Source organism: Melozone crissalis, unplaced genomic scaffold, assembly GCF_028551555.1.
Source record: "Melozone crissalis strain CALT ecotype California unplaced genomic scaffold, PUWL_Pcris_2 ptg000026l_1, whole genome shotgun sequence".
NCBI classification, from domain to species: domain Eukaryota; kingdom Metazoa; phylum Chordata; class Aves; order Passeriformes; family Passerellidae; genus Melozone; species Melozone crissalis.
Window position 1 is genome coordinate 4,077,552 of NW_026535804.1, and position 12,929 is coordinate 4,090,480.

Below are 12,929 nucleotides of genomic sequence, written 5' to 3' on the forward strand. Positions count from 1 at the left end.
GGGCGCTCCGTCCCCTCCCCGGTGCCCATCCCTGGGTGCTCCGTCCCTCCCCCGTTCCCTCCCTGGTGCCCGGTCCTGTCCCTCAGCAGTGCCCGTCTCTGGGCGCTCCGTCCCCTCCCCGGTGCCCATCCCTGGGTGCTCCGTCCCTCCCCCGTTCCCTCCCCGGTGCCCGGTCCCCGCCGCTCGCAGTCCTCCGAGCCGCCAGGGGGCGCGTTGGCGGAGCCCGCCCTCTTGGCGGCGCTCGTGCCCAGCAGCGGAAGGACGCTGATCCGGCACGTGCCCATGGAGGCCGGCGGGTCCCGCCGCCTCAGGTGGGGCGGAAGGGGGGAAAGCGGGGAGGCAGCGGGGGAACCCGCGGTGAGGGGGCCGGGAAGGTGCCATGGGGAACCGCAGACACCCGCACTACGGGAAGCCGCGGGAGCACCGGGGGAGTCTGCACTATTGGGGACCGGGGAGGCACCGGCGGAACGCGCGGTACCGGGGAAAAGGAGGCACTGGCGGGAGCCACCGATGAGGGGGCCAGGGAGGGACCGGCGGAGCCGCGGTACGGGGCCTGGGGAAGCACCGGGGGAACGCCCGGTACGGGGATCTGGAGGGCCTGCCGAAGCACGGGAGGCCCCGGGGGCACTGCTGTCCGGGGTCCCGGGGCTGGCGGCCGCTCTCCCGTCCCTCACCACCCCGCTGTTCCCCGCAGCCCGGCGGAGCAGCCGGAGGGTTGCCAGGCCCCGCGGAGCCCCCGCGGGCAGAAGTATTTCCTCCCCGACGGCTCGGCCGGGCAGGCCGAGAGGCTGCGGCGCTGCGGCGAGGAGCAGTGGCGGCTGCTCTGCGAGGAGCGCCCGGAGCGGCCGTAAGTCCATCCTGGAGCGGCGCTGGGAATGGCTTTCCCCGTGGAAGGGGTGATGCCGGCGGGCAGAGCACAGCTCGGGGGTTACGGGTGCGATCCCCTTGGCAGCAGGAGGTGTTGGACACCACAGTAAACCCCTGTTGGTAGCAGGAGGTGTTGGACACCACAGTAAACCCCTGTTGGTAGCAGGAGGTGTTGGTCAGCGCAGTAAACCCCCCGCAGTTCACCTGCACTCAGTGCCCGTGCTGGAGCAGCAGCAGTGCGACACAGCCTGGCTGTCCCTGAAGGAGCACAGGGACATGCTGGCACACCTGTGGCTGCAGAAAGTCCCTCACAGGGCTCTTGGTTTTCACAGGTGTGTGTGTAATCCTGTGGCCTTTGCAGGTAGCAGCCACTGCCTTCTTGGACATGATCCAAGTTACAGAGTGTCTTGTTGATGCTCCTGTGTGGCCTGTGCAGATTTGACCAGGTGTCAGTGTCCCTGATTTATCAGTCTTGGTGGTTTCAACAGTGCTGCCAGACTTTGGTGTTTATCACTTGGGAGGCATTCACACCCACCTCTCAACACACCTCTGCTTGGCCTGCAGCTATTATTTTTTCCCTGTGAGTCCCCGTGGGTAGGGTACAGTGATTAGAGGACGTCTTGGCAGCAGCTGAGTTCTGTATGATACAGAATCACTGAGTGGTTTGGGTTGGAAAGGACCTTAAAGATCACCCCATCGGACTCCCTGCCATAGGCAAGGACACCTTCCACTAGACCAGGTTGCTCAGAGCCCCATCCGACCTGGCTGTGAATGCTTACAGGGACAAGGCAGCCACAGCTTCTCTGGGCAACCTCAGAGGTGTTAGTTCCTCAATATCCACATATCCTGCATTAGGCCCTGCATCTCCAGCAAGGTGCTGTAGCCTGTGGACATGTCTCTGTGGTGCTGACTGAAGACACTTTTAACTTTTTGGTGGTGATAAAGTGATGCTGCTAGAGCCAGGGGATGATGGCTTTCTGATGCCTTGTAAAAATGCCACCTGGAAACTTGCTGCCTTTGACACCTCCCTGAGCTTGTTTTGTGCTGCTACACCAGGAGCTGATTGTGGGCCACACTAGCAGTAACAAATGAATCTTTATTCTTCTCAGGGGGAATCTGGTGAAGGCTGAGTGGAAACCAGAGCAGGGCATCGTGGAGCTGAAGTCCCCTGCGGTGAGTGCCACAGAGTGTGCTCAGTGCCATCATCTCCTGCTGCCTCACAGATTCCTTAATTTGCTTCATGCAATGGAAGGGAGCCTGGCTGTCAGCAGGGAGCAGCCAGAACCAATCAGGGATTTGTGCTCCTGTTCCAGGGAAAGTTCTGGCACACCATGGGGTTCTCAGAACGAGGCAAACAATGTCTGCTGCCCGAGGAAGCTCTGTACCTGCTGGAGTGTGTAAGTAGGATGAGGGCACTGGGTCCTCACTGGCTGGGGGAGCTGTAATAACTGATAAACAGCTGCTTCTCAAAGAATTGTCTCTTTTAGTGTCTTGCTGATGGACCTGTTTGTCACCAGGCTGTGGGTTCATACCCTGTACTCTCAAGCAGCCTCTGTGTCACTGACAGAGTGCGTCAGTTGGATCTGTGGCCAGTTCATTTAGCTTAAGCAGAGATCTTTGGGGTTGCTGCTTGGAATTTCTTCCCAGTATCTATGGCAGAAAGAAATTTAAATGTGGCAGACAGAGTAGTGAGACCACGTTGTGTTCAGTGCTCCTCTGCTTGCAGAAATGCTGCTTAGGGCTCAGCTGGATTTCTTTGCTGTAGAAAGGGGTTTTTTTTTGGTCTCTCCACCAAAATCTGTTATCAGTAGAATTGGTGCATTGATCTAAAGGGAACTTTTATCCCTCAGCAAAATAAACAGATTGTGAGCATCTGATGCTGATGCCATTTCTTAAATCCTAAAGCAAAGGTGGGGCTTTTTTACCCCTGGCATTGTGACAAATGGTTTGTAAGCAAATTGATGGCAATAAAATGGTTTAGTCAGATGCTGAGTACAAAATCCCCCAAAAGCAGAAAAAACCAGTGAGATGCCTTCAGCCCATGCCATGGAAAAGGTGTGGTTCCTAGGGTTTTGTTTTCTTTATGAGTAAACACCATTTAAAAAGATAGAAAGGAGGAAAAAAGTGTAGCCTAAAACCTCCTGGAGGTCATTTGCTGTTCCCAGAGGAAGTTACCTATGGGATCTCTGGGTCTGTAAAGGAAGTAAATGCTTCTGAGGAGGCACCAATTGATGCCACCTGAAGCTGTTGTTCACTCCTCTGTTCCACTTCTCAGTTTTGCTGGTGTAAGTGCTTTTGTTGTTGTGCTGTATCCTGAATCACTCAGATCATCAAAGTTAGGTTCTGTCCAAGCAGTTATTATTATTTTATCAGCTGAGTATTTTGCTCCCAGGTGCATCCTCCAAACAGGAGCAGGAGCTGAGAGCTGTGGGTGGGAACTTCTTACCTGGCTGATCAAACCAGGGTATGGGGGAACTGGGTATGGGAAAGGGACTGTAAGAGGTCCAGGTGGGACATGGGGAGAGATGGATATCCTGTCAGGGAGGGACCAGCTGTCAGCAGCAGTGGGAAAGGACAGGGTGTGAGCTTGCATAGATTTGTTCCTGTGACTCACTCCAAGTTTCTGCCCTGCAGGGCTCTGTCCAGCTCTTTTACAGAGATGTGCCCCTGTCAATCCAGGAAGCCTACGAGACCCTGTTGTGCCAGGAGGCAATGAGCCTGTCACATTACCAGGTGTGTTGGGACCTCCAGCTGCTGGAGGAGGATGAAGGCAGAAAGGCCAGCCTCTGCCACACAAGCTCTTCCAGTGGCTGGAAGCAGGGTAGGCTGACTGGGGAGGGAAGGGAAGTCATCCTCAGCTTTCCCACTCACCTTCTTCCAGATGTTCAGTTCCTGTTTCCCCACCTTTGCTTTGGGTCCTAACCCTGGCATTTGCTCCTCTGCCAGTGCCACGCTGTGTTCACTGTCCTGGTTTTAGGGCAATTTTGGGAGAAAAACCTCTAAAAGAGGTTTCCTCTAGAAAGCAAATTCAAGCAGCCCCTCCCACAACTGCTTTGGGAAAAAGATTTCCTTGGAGAAAAGTGGAAAAAACTGTTCATTTAAAAGGCAAAGCATTCACCAGCACAGAAAAAAAACAAACCCCAGTATTAAACTATAAAACCTCTTGCCCCTCCAAAAGAGATGACAAACTCAGAAAAGTCCCCTTAGTGGGCTGTAGCTTGACTCACTCAGTCTCTTATCTGTCCCTCTGATGCTGGAAATGCCACAGCCCAGGCCTGGCCCAGTGGGCCACAGGTGTGAACTCCCAGTGCTCTTCTGGTATTTGGTCCAGAACAGGCTTAAACAGGTCCAAAGAAAAAGAAAACCCACAGTCCAGGGAACTTCTCTGCCTCAGCTAGCTAAAAACTAACTGAAAGCAAAGGAGAGCTCTGTCCCACTGTCTGTCCATCTGCAGACAACAGTCCAGGAGCAGGGATCTGTAGGAGTGAGTGCAGTGTCTGAAAACAAACTGCTGCTTCTTCTCTCCCCTCTTCACTCTCAGAACCAATCTTAAAGGTGCAAAACTTATTTCTGGGCTAAACAGATGAATGGGGATAAAAGCATCATAAAGTCACCCCAGGACATCATTCAGTCATAGTGGAACTGAAGTAAATTTGTTTGTGTTTAGAGCTGTCATCTAACATTCTTGCTTTCCTTTGCTCTAAGGTGTTCAGCCATTTGAAGCAACTGGGTTATATTGTACTGAGATTTGACCCCAGGTAATCAACTTTTCCTTCCTGTGCTGCATTCTCCTTCCTGAAGACCCTGAGACTCTCTGTAGCCACTGCCTGGCTCCAGGGAATGGCACCAGAGAGGAGGACTTTGACCCTGCATTCCATCTCTTGGGAGGATTAAAGGCTAAGGGTGCCACTCTGCCCTTCCTTGCTCCTCCCTCCTGAGGAGGTGATTTGGAACATGGAATGGGGCATGAACTGAGGGCCATCCTGGTCCCACTTGGGCATTTTCTGTGTCTTTGGTTGCTGTATTCTGGGCCCTGGGCAGAAGGTTGTTCCTCTACATCACCCTGCTCTCAGCCTCTGTGTTGGTCTCTCCTTCCAGCACTGTCCTGTCTCCCTATGAGAGGCAGCTGAACTTGGAAGGTCACTGCAAGAGCTCTGGGAAACAGCACTGCAAGAGGAGGAGGAGGAGTTCCAGCCCCCGGTAAGAAGGCCCAAAGCCTTCTCCCATCCTCTTCAGGCCATGCTTGCTCAGGAGCAGCTGCTTTGCTGCAGTGTCCCCAGGCCCTCCTGCTGGGGGTGACCTTGTATGGCACCTTGCTCTTGGCTGTCCCCAGGCAGTGCAGCATTTTTCCTGAACGCCTTGCACTGTTCCCTTTTGTCACACGTGTGTGTCATGCCAGGGCTAAGAGGGGCAAATTGTCCCCAGGTCCCCCTGTGGTGCTGAGATGTCACAAGAGAAGAGTGGAGAAGTCAGTGCAAAAGGAACATGTGTCAGGCACCTCCTCCTACTCTCTTTTAGCAGGAGCACAGCTACCACAGTGCACATCTTCTATTTATCCACCTCCTCAGTCCAACTTACCTGCCAGGACTCAAAGCAGAGAGCAGACTTGTGCCCTAGGGCTTGCACACGTCTGAAACATCCCCACAACCTGACAATGAGCAATTCTTCTCATAATTCTGACAGTTCCCAGGAGGTGGCGTCAGCCTTTCAGAAACGGGGAGGATGAGGCTGGAGAATCTCTGTTGACAGTAAATCAGTGCCTGAGGAGTTTGGAATTGTAGGAACTGAGAGATTAAACTGCTGGTCTGAGAACTGCCCCATCTTCTCTGGAATCAGAGTCTGAATCTCACACCAATAAGAGGTGCTTGGCAGGCAGGTTTCTGCCTGGCCTGTGCTGCTTTGGCTGAAGTCCATAGTGTTTGCATGGAGGTGTTTGGGTCAGTGTCTGGGGTGTGGAGCTGGCATGGCAGGTTGGGAACATTGTCTATACAAATCAAGGCTGAGATTCTCCTGGGCGTTGAAGTCAAACCTTGTGCAGGACTTCTCAGAAGTTTAATCTGCCTTTGGCATTCACTCTTTAGTTTTGCCTGCTTTTTTTCTTTTCGCATTTGTCTCACAAAGAAGTTGTTCTAAAGGGTTTGCAGACCTATCTGGGGGTTCCTGCCACTTTTGCTGTCCTTCCTTCAGGCTTGGCAGACTGCATTCTTCCTGTTAACAGGGAGCAGGCAGAATTTAAAGGAAAGCAAGCTCTACCACACGCTCTCCCTGAATTTTTTACTGTTCCTTTGTCTTTAGGTTACATGAGAAGAAACATAAAATATGTGAGGACCTTCCAGAAGGTGAAGGGACCTCCAGCAAAGATGGAGATGACTATGGAGACTCCATTCCTGTGGATGAAAAGCCCTTGTCAGTGCAGCCAAAGGAACCAGATGCTGTCAGTGCAGAGGGGGAGTCAATGCCAGTTCCTCTTGATACAGGACAAAAGGACTCTCTGAGCTTCTCCAGCAGGCAGGCTGGAGACCACAAGGAGAACAGCACTGGCACCCATGCACCCCGCTGGGATTTTACCACCATCACCTTTCCCAACATGGCCTCAGACCAGCCCTGCACACACCTGCCCTCCCCTGACAGCAGGCTCCTGCCAGAGAACGTGCCAGGCAGGGAGGTGGATGCAGCTTCCTGGTGCACACAGATCAACCAGAAACAGGAGAAGCTGTCGCGGAAGGAGAGGAGGCAGCGCGAGAGGGAGAGCAGGTACAGGAGCAGTGTCAATGCCGACCAGGAGGTGAGGTGCTGCTCCAACTGGCAGGAGTACAAAGCCCTCTTGGAGCAGAGGAGGCAGCAGAGGGCTTGGAAGCGACCCTCCCACCTCTGGAACCAAGCTGTCACACCACTGCTGCGGCCAGAAGAGGTGACCTCACCAGGTAGAGGCTCTGGGAACCTGACAGGGACCATCTCTCTCCCCCAGCTCTGAGAAAGAGTGTCTGGTATGCAGCAGCAAAAGGGATGACATGGAGAAGCTGAACTTCAGTCTTGGGGACAGTATTTTGAGCAGGAGAATCTTTCTATAGCCCACTCAAGTGCCAGGATAAACAAGGCCTTGGGAGGGCTTCTAATCCATTCCCCATGTCCTGCTGTATTGCAGTCCTTCCTGCTGGGCTGTTAGGCATGTGCAGTCAGGGCCAGCAAGATGCAAAGCAACTGCAGAGTGTCTGGGCTGTGTGCTGGGAGGAGATGAGGAAGTTGAGGTCTTTGAAGTAGCCAGTGGTGACTGTGGAGCTGCCAGCCATTGTCAGAGGAGGAAGGCTCGTGGGTGGTGTGGAGTGCTTGGAGTGCCCTGGGAGGGAAATTGCTGGTCTGATCCTTTCCCGTTCCTTCTCCCTCCAGCTGAGCTCCTCGAGCAGATCAGTGTGCTGCAGCCCTCCCACATCCTGGATGGAGCCTCCTGGTTAGTATCCAGCCAGTCAGCTTGGAGCTGTGGGGAGCAGGAGTGTCTTGTGACTGTCCCTGCTTGTGAGGTCTGTGAGGTGCTCCCAGCAGCAGTTTGGGAGTTGCTGCACATCCAGGGTGCCAAGAGAAGGCAGTGCTCTGCTCCATGACCCCCTAGCATTTCTAGAGAGGGGGTGACATTTCCGTGAAGTGGCAGGTCCTGCAGCAGCAGAGCCAGGGCTTTCCAGGCCAATTAAAACAGCAGGGTTCCTCTTTTATCCTGCCCTTCCTTCTCGGCCCACCAGCCAGAGGTTTGATTGGGTTTCACCTGTGCCTCATCCCTGGAATGTGCTGCCATCCCTGCTTCAGTGGTTATGAAACCTTGGCTTTGGGACTTTGGATTCTGCTCCTGCCTCAGAGTTGTGCGTGGTGCTTGTGAGCAGTTCCTGCAGTGCTTTGCTCCTGTCTTAGTGCTGCTTCTTGTGAGGGTGTAGGGTAGATGTGAGCCAGGATCTTGCTCTGCTCTGACCGCAGGAAAGCTCTGGAAAGTAATTGATACAGTTGCAGGGTCAGTCCTTTGAGGAGTGAAGCCTTTCAAAGGACACAAACTAGTCAAACCTAGACCCAAACTAAAGGGAGTTTTTGCTCCCTCTTTTCTCTGCTGCACCCATACCCTGCAGTGTTCTGATGCCATACCTGTGTGGGTGTGTTCCCCTGCAGGCTGCAGGAGGACCCAGAGGCCATGAAGATAGACTTCAACGTGTACCAAGCAGATGCTGTGTCCAAGTTTAAGAAGACAAAGCCTGGGAAGCCCCATGTCAGGATGTGTGTTCGGAGGTACCCACGAATCTTGTGCTGTTTCTGAAACTTTGCAGTTGCTGTGGAAACGAAGTCCTAATGATCTGTAAATGACCCAACATCTTGTGAGCTTTACAGATCATCAATGTCTCACTTGAGGGTGGTCCTGCCCAGGATTTTTTTTTCTTTCAGTTCCTCATCCTTTGTTGGAGACTATGGCCGACAGTTTCCCCCCTCTTCCCCTGCCCTTGCATTCAACCCACACTGTTTGGTCATGTGGTTGCTGCTCATGTCTGAGTATCACTGGGAGTCAGGAGAAAGAAGCCACAGCTTTTATGCAATGCTTGTGAAATTCAGGTAGAACCCAGTGGTACAGGAGCTGAATCCTCAGTCAGTGCAGGTCACTCTGGAATTCTGCAGAGATGAACCTCCCCAGAGCTTGCTACAGGCTCTGAGCCATAGGTTCAGTATTTTGATCTTTGTCGAGTGTAATGTTAAAATCACTAAGAACAGGGGGTATGTGTCCCCTTTCTTGCTGGATCCAGAACCTGATACTAGAACTCTGTAGCTAGGTACAAAGTTCAGTTTCTGCCTTTTCTCATTTTGCTTTACTGAAACTGTCCCTCTGCTCTCTGCAGCTGTAGTAGACAGAGCAAGGAAGGTGGTAATGCAGTTTTACCAAGGTATGTCAGCAGCCAGTAGGATGATCTTTGTTGCCTAAATACTTTCATTGATGAGCAAACAGACTCTGCAGAATTAAAAGGAGGGAAAAGCAGGTCAGATGTTGATCCCAGCAACCTAAAGATCTTCCCAGCACAAGTTTTCCTTGTTTTTGGCAAAAGATTCACCAGCTCCCAGCTCCAGGCATGCTGGGTACTCACTCTCAGGACTGCAGTGGGTGGGGAGAATCACTACCAGCTCCTCAGGCCAAAGGGAGCTGATGTGATGGCTGGCCAGGACAGCTTTGCCTCTGTGTTCTTCTAGCTTGGAGAACAAACAGGATGTTTTTTTCTCTCTGTAGCTTTGATGAGCAGATCCCCTCCCTGCGGGCTTTGAAGCAGGTGACGTATCTGAGTGGGGACGTCCCTCTGGTCTTTGCACTGGTGGATCATGGAGAAATCACCTTCTATTCACTGAAGGAGTTCAAGCTGCCCATTGATGTTTATCACTGAAGCTGCTGTCACTTGCAGAAATGGAATGGAATAAAGGGAACAGTTTTACTCAGGAGTTGTTTTCCTGATTAATGAAATATTACAGAAAACAGAGCCTGTGATAACTGGAACCTTGGGAAGTTGGCCACTTTACTGGCTTCACACACCCAGACGGCTCAGGCACAACGTGTGATTTACAGTACACGAGTCTGTTTGGCTTAGCTGGGCTTTTCTGGGCTGGAGTACACAGTGCTTTGTTCTTGAAGCCACTGGCTCTCCAGCTTTCTCACCTCATGGACCACCAGCCTGCCTTTCCTGAGTCATCTTTTGCTGACTGTGGACCATTAGAAAACACTTTGCTGGTGATCCTTTTGTCACATGTAAAGAACCACTGTGCTACACCAGTGGAATGGTTGGAGTGTCACTGAGGTCAATCAGGGACAGAATAAGCTGATCAGTGCTGGTGGCCTGAGCCTGTCATTCAGCTGTGCCAAGGACCATCAGATCAGATTCTGGTCTGGAAAGGGCACAGCCATAAACTCAGTCACTGGAGGAAAGTTTCCAGACACTTGAGAGCAGGAAACTGTGCCTTGAACACAATTTCATCAGCCAGAGGCCACAGAAAGCCCCAGAGCATTGCAGATGGCAGCCTGGCCTCCTGCAGCACCTGTGCTGAGATGCATTTTGGCCACACAGTGTTAAACCATGCTAAAACTTCACCACCACTATCAGCACACTGCATCTGGCAGTCTCACCTGGGCTGAGCTGCAGCCCCTCTCCTTCAGCCCAACATCCTCTTTCCTGGCTGTGGATCCTTGTTATTTCTCTTGCACGTGGGATGTCCCTGAGTAAAGAGAAAAGCTATAAATTCCTCAGGAGCTTTCCAGTCTGCTCTCCACCAGGATATCTAGGTACCAAATTTGCTTTAGCCTCTATGCCAAAAGTGCCAGGTGCCAGAAGGTCTGCTCAGTGGGTGGAAGTGAGCTAAGCAAGGCTGTGTTTGATATCAAAGTTTTCAGAACTGTAATAGCAACTGGTTTAGATGTGTTTCATTTTTTTTTTTTTTATTCCTTCTGGAGATGTGGAGAACGCTAAGCAATAAAAAAAATCCTTTTCCAACAATTCAAGCTCCTCGGTGTGTTTCTTAATTCCCCTAGAAATGTTCAGTTATGCAGAGGGAGGCTGCTGGGACCCGAGCAGCAGCAGCAGCAGCTGGTGAATGCCTGCTCAAGGTCATGCTGTGGCTGTAACCCGGGTAACCCTGCTCCTCCGCCGGCTGTTCCCGGGGAGGGCAGCGTGACTCACGGCCTGGAGGTGTCCCTACATCCTGCTGGCACGCGGCACCTCTTCCTCCTTCATCTTCCTCCTGCGTGCTCAGGGTATCGTAGCCCAGGGTGCCGGGGCTCTCCTGGCACGCCCCCGTTATCAGATGCTGGAAGTCGGCGGGGCTCTCCTGAGGTGAGGGGTCTGGCTGCTCCTCCCACGCTCCCTCCCCTTCCTCTTCCTCCTTCCAGCAGGGCTTTGGCTCCGATAGTTTCGCTAAAGCCGGGGTTGGCAGCCGCAGCTGCCCTCAGCATTCTCCTACAGATTAAAGGCGGTGGGAAGGGAGTTTCTAAGAACAAACGCAGCCAGGAGAACTCCGGCCTGACCCACAAGGCTCGTGTTTGTCCTGGAATTAGGTCAAACTCACTCCTGTTGATTTCAATCAGTCTCATCTCTTTATGCCAAGGTGGAATTGTATCGATGAACTCCACGAGAGCCACCCAGTGAGTTTCACTGGTGCAGAGACTCCCTGATTCAGCACAAGACAATTACAATTTAATAACCACTGCAGGGAGGATTGAGAAACTGTGGCTGCCTTGCTCAGCACTGTAACATCTGATGGTGCCTTTACCCACCCCAGAACAGGAGCGTGATCCAGACTGATACCACTGCTCCACTTTGGCCTGTGATGCAGATCGGCTGAGCATTGCAAGAAGATGAGAGAACTGAATGTTTAATTGAAAAACAACTTTTGAAAACGTGGGTGAAATACTGCTACTGGACCCTTGCCAGAGGTAATTTCAAGCTTTTGCATGGATGCAGAGTGGACAGGCTTTCACCTGCCATTGCCGTATACATAAATACAGCTTCTTTGTCCATCTGCTGTTCCCTGCAGCAGGACAGGGCATGGCTGCTGCGGGACTGTGCGGTGGGACTTTGTATTCCTCTCTCCAGCGAAGGCTTCGACTTTTTGCAAAGTCTGCCAATTTTCACAGGCAAGGCTGTGAAAGCTGGGATCTCCCTGGCGGGGCTGGAGCCGGGAGGAAGGGCCTGGAGTCCGGCCCCGGCTTTCCCCGCCGCCCTTTCCCGGGCCGCCTTTCCCGGCCTGTTCCCGGTGCCGGGTGCCCGCGCTCCCGAGCCGTGCGGTGCCGCTCTCTGATTGGCTACAGCGAGCGCGCTGCTGAATTATTCATGAGCGCGCCGGCTGAAAGGGAGGTGGAGCCGCGGGCCGATCTCATTTGCATGCGAGACCACGCCCATACATACAGTTTGCATCGCAGGGCCCCGCCTACCGGGCGGTCCCGCCCCCGGCTCCGCCCGCCGCGCCCCGCCCGGAGGTGCCCGCGGAGCGAGGCCGCCGCGCAGCTGAGGGCGAGCGGGCGCGGAGCGGAGCGCGGCCGGGGCGGCCCGGCCCCAGCCCCCGCAGGTAAGCGCCGCTCGCTGGGGCCGCGCGGGGAGGCGGGAGGGGTTCCCGGGAGGGGTCCCGGCGGGAGGTCCGGCCGGCACGGCCCCGGCAGAGCTCCCCGGGGCGGCCCCCGCCATGCCCGCCCGTGCTGGGCTGCGCGGCGGGGCCGGCAGGTGCTCGCCGTGCCCCCGCCCCCGAGGGGGTTCCCTTCGCCGGTGTCCGGGCTCTCCGCGCTGCCTGGGCCGGCCGTGTCGGGGCTGCCCACACGTGAAGCCCCGGCGCGCCCGGGGACGCCGGCAGAGTCTCCGGTGGAACTTGCAGCCGCGGCGCTGAGGGCTGGCGGGGTTTTGTGTGCGGCTGTGTCCGCTCCCGGGCTCGCTGCGCTGTGTCTGTCCCGGCCGGAGCGCGCAGCCCCCCGGTACCGCTCCACATCCCGGGATTCCCCGGGGGAGGTGGCGGCTGTGGCCGCTCCGGGACTTCCTGCCGGGCCCTCCAGCGGGTCCGGGCCGGGGCCGCTCCCGGGGGCTGCGGGAGCCGCTCCCGCCCGGTTCTACCGTCCGAGATGCCCCGGCCCGCAAGTCTCCAGTGCTGCCGCTGGCTCCGAGCAGCGGATCTTGGAGAAGACGAGAGCAAGAACTGCAGTGACTCTGACTCCCTCGGGATATTCTGTTAGCATCTCTCTCCCTTTTTTTTTTTTTTTTTTTTTTTTTTTTGCTCTATGCCCGTATTAAATGCATCTTGTTACTATTGGTGGTTTTTCTTTCCCCTCCCCAAAGTTGCGAGAACTTGCTGAATGAAGGAGCATATTACTTCCAGCACGCAGCAAACAGGTGTAATAAACCGGTGAAGGAAGTTGTTCAGCCCTTGTCTCAGGTTGCCCTTCACTGTGCCGTGGGAACAGGCTCTTGCTGCTATCTCCCGTCCTGGAGCTGAGGCTTAACCTCGGTGTTGGAGAAAGCTTTGCCTGTTTGTGTTTAGTTTTGTTGATGGTGTAATGCAGTTGAATCAGGCTCCCG

General features: G+C 54.2%; 2 protein-coding genes across 2 annotated transcripts in view; both read left to right on the forward strand.

Annotated features, from left to right (window-relative positions):
- Positions 1 to 253: 253 nt before the first annotated feature.
- Positions 254 to 9,432, forward strand: TSEN54 (tRNA splicing endonuclease subunit 54). The gene is made up of 11 exons (XM_054278643.1): positions 254 to 311; positions 695 to 847; positions 1,977 to 2,040; positions 2,181 to 2,264; positions 3,502 to 3,600; positions 4,573 to 4,625; positions 4,966 to 5,067; positions 6,163 to 6,791; positions 7,255 to 7,315; positions 8,017 to 8,133; positions 9,116 to 9,432. The coding sequence occupies exons 1-11, from the start codon at positions 283 to 285 to the stop codon at positions 9,264 to 9,266; spliced, it is 1,542 nt and encodes a 513-aa protein (XP_054134618.1). The 5' UTR covers positions 254 to 282; the 3' UTR covers positions 9,267 to 9,432.
- Positions 9,433 to 11,850: 2,418 nt separating this feature from the next.
- LLGL2 (LLGL scribble cell polarity complex component 2) overlaps positions 11,851 to 12,929 on the forward strand; it is a 33,322-nt gene continuing 32,243 nt past the window's right edge. Inside the window, exon 1 of the mRNA XM_054278644.1 lies at positions 11,851 to 11,934. The gene's annotated coding sequence lies outside the window, so the exon portion shown is untranslated. The remainder of the gene's footprint in view (positions 11,935 to 12,929) is intronic.

Excerpts from the sequence above, each read along its gene's own strand:
- TSEN54 (XM_054278643.1), top strand. The coding sequence starts at position 283 with ATGGAGGCCGGCGGGTCCCGCCGCCTCAG. Across the intron at positions 848-1,976 it reads GAGGAGCGCCCGGAGCGGCC|GGGGAATCTGGTGAAGGCTG; the intron begins GTAAGTCCATCC and ends TATTCTTCTCAG. Across the intron at positions 4,626-4,965 it reads GTACTGAGATTTGACCCCAG|CACTGTCCTGTCTCCCTATG; the intron begins GTAATCAACTTT and ends CTCTCCTTCCAG.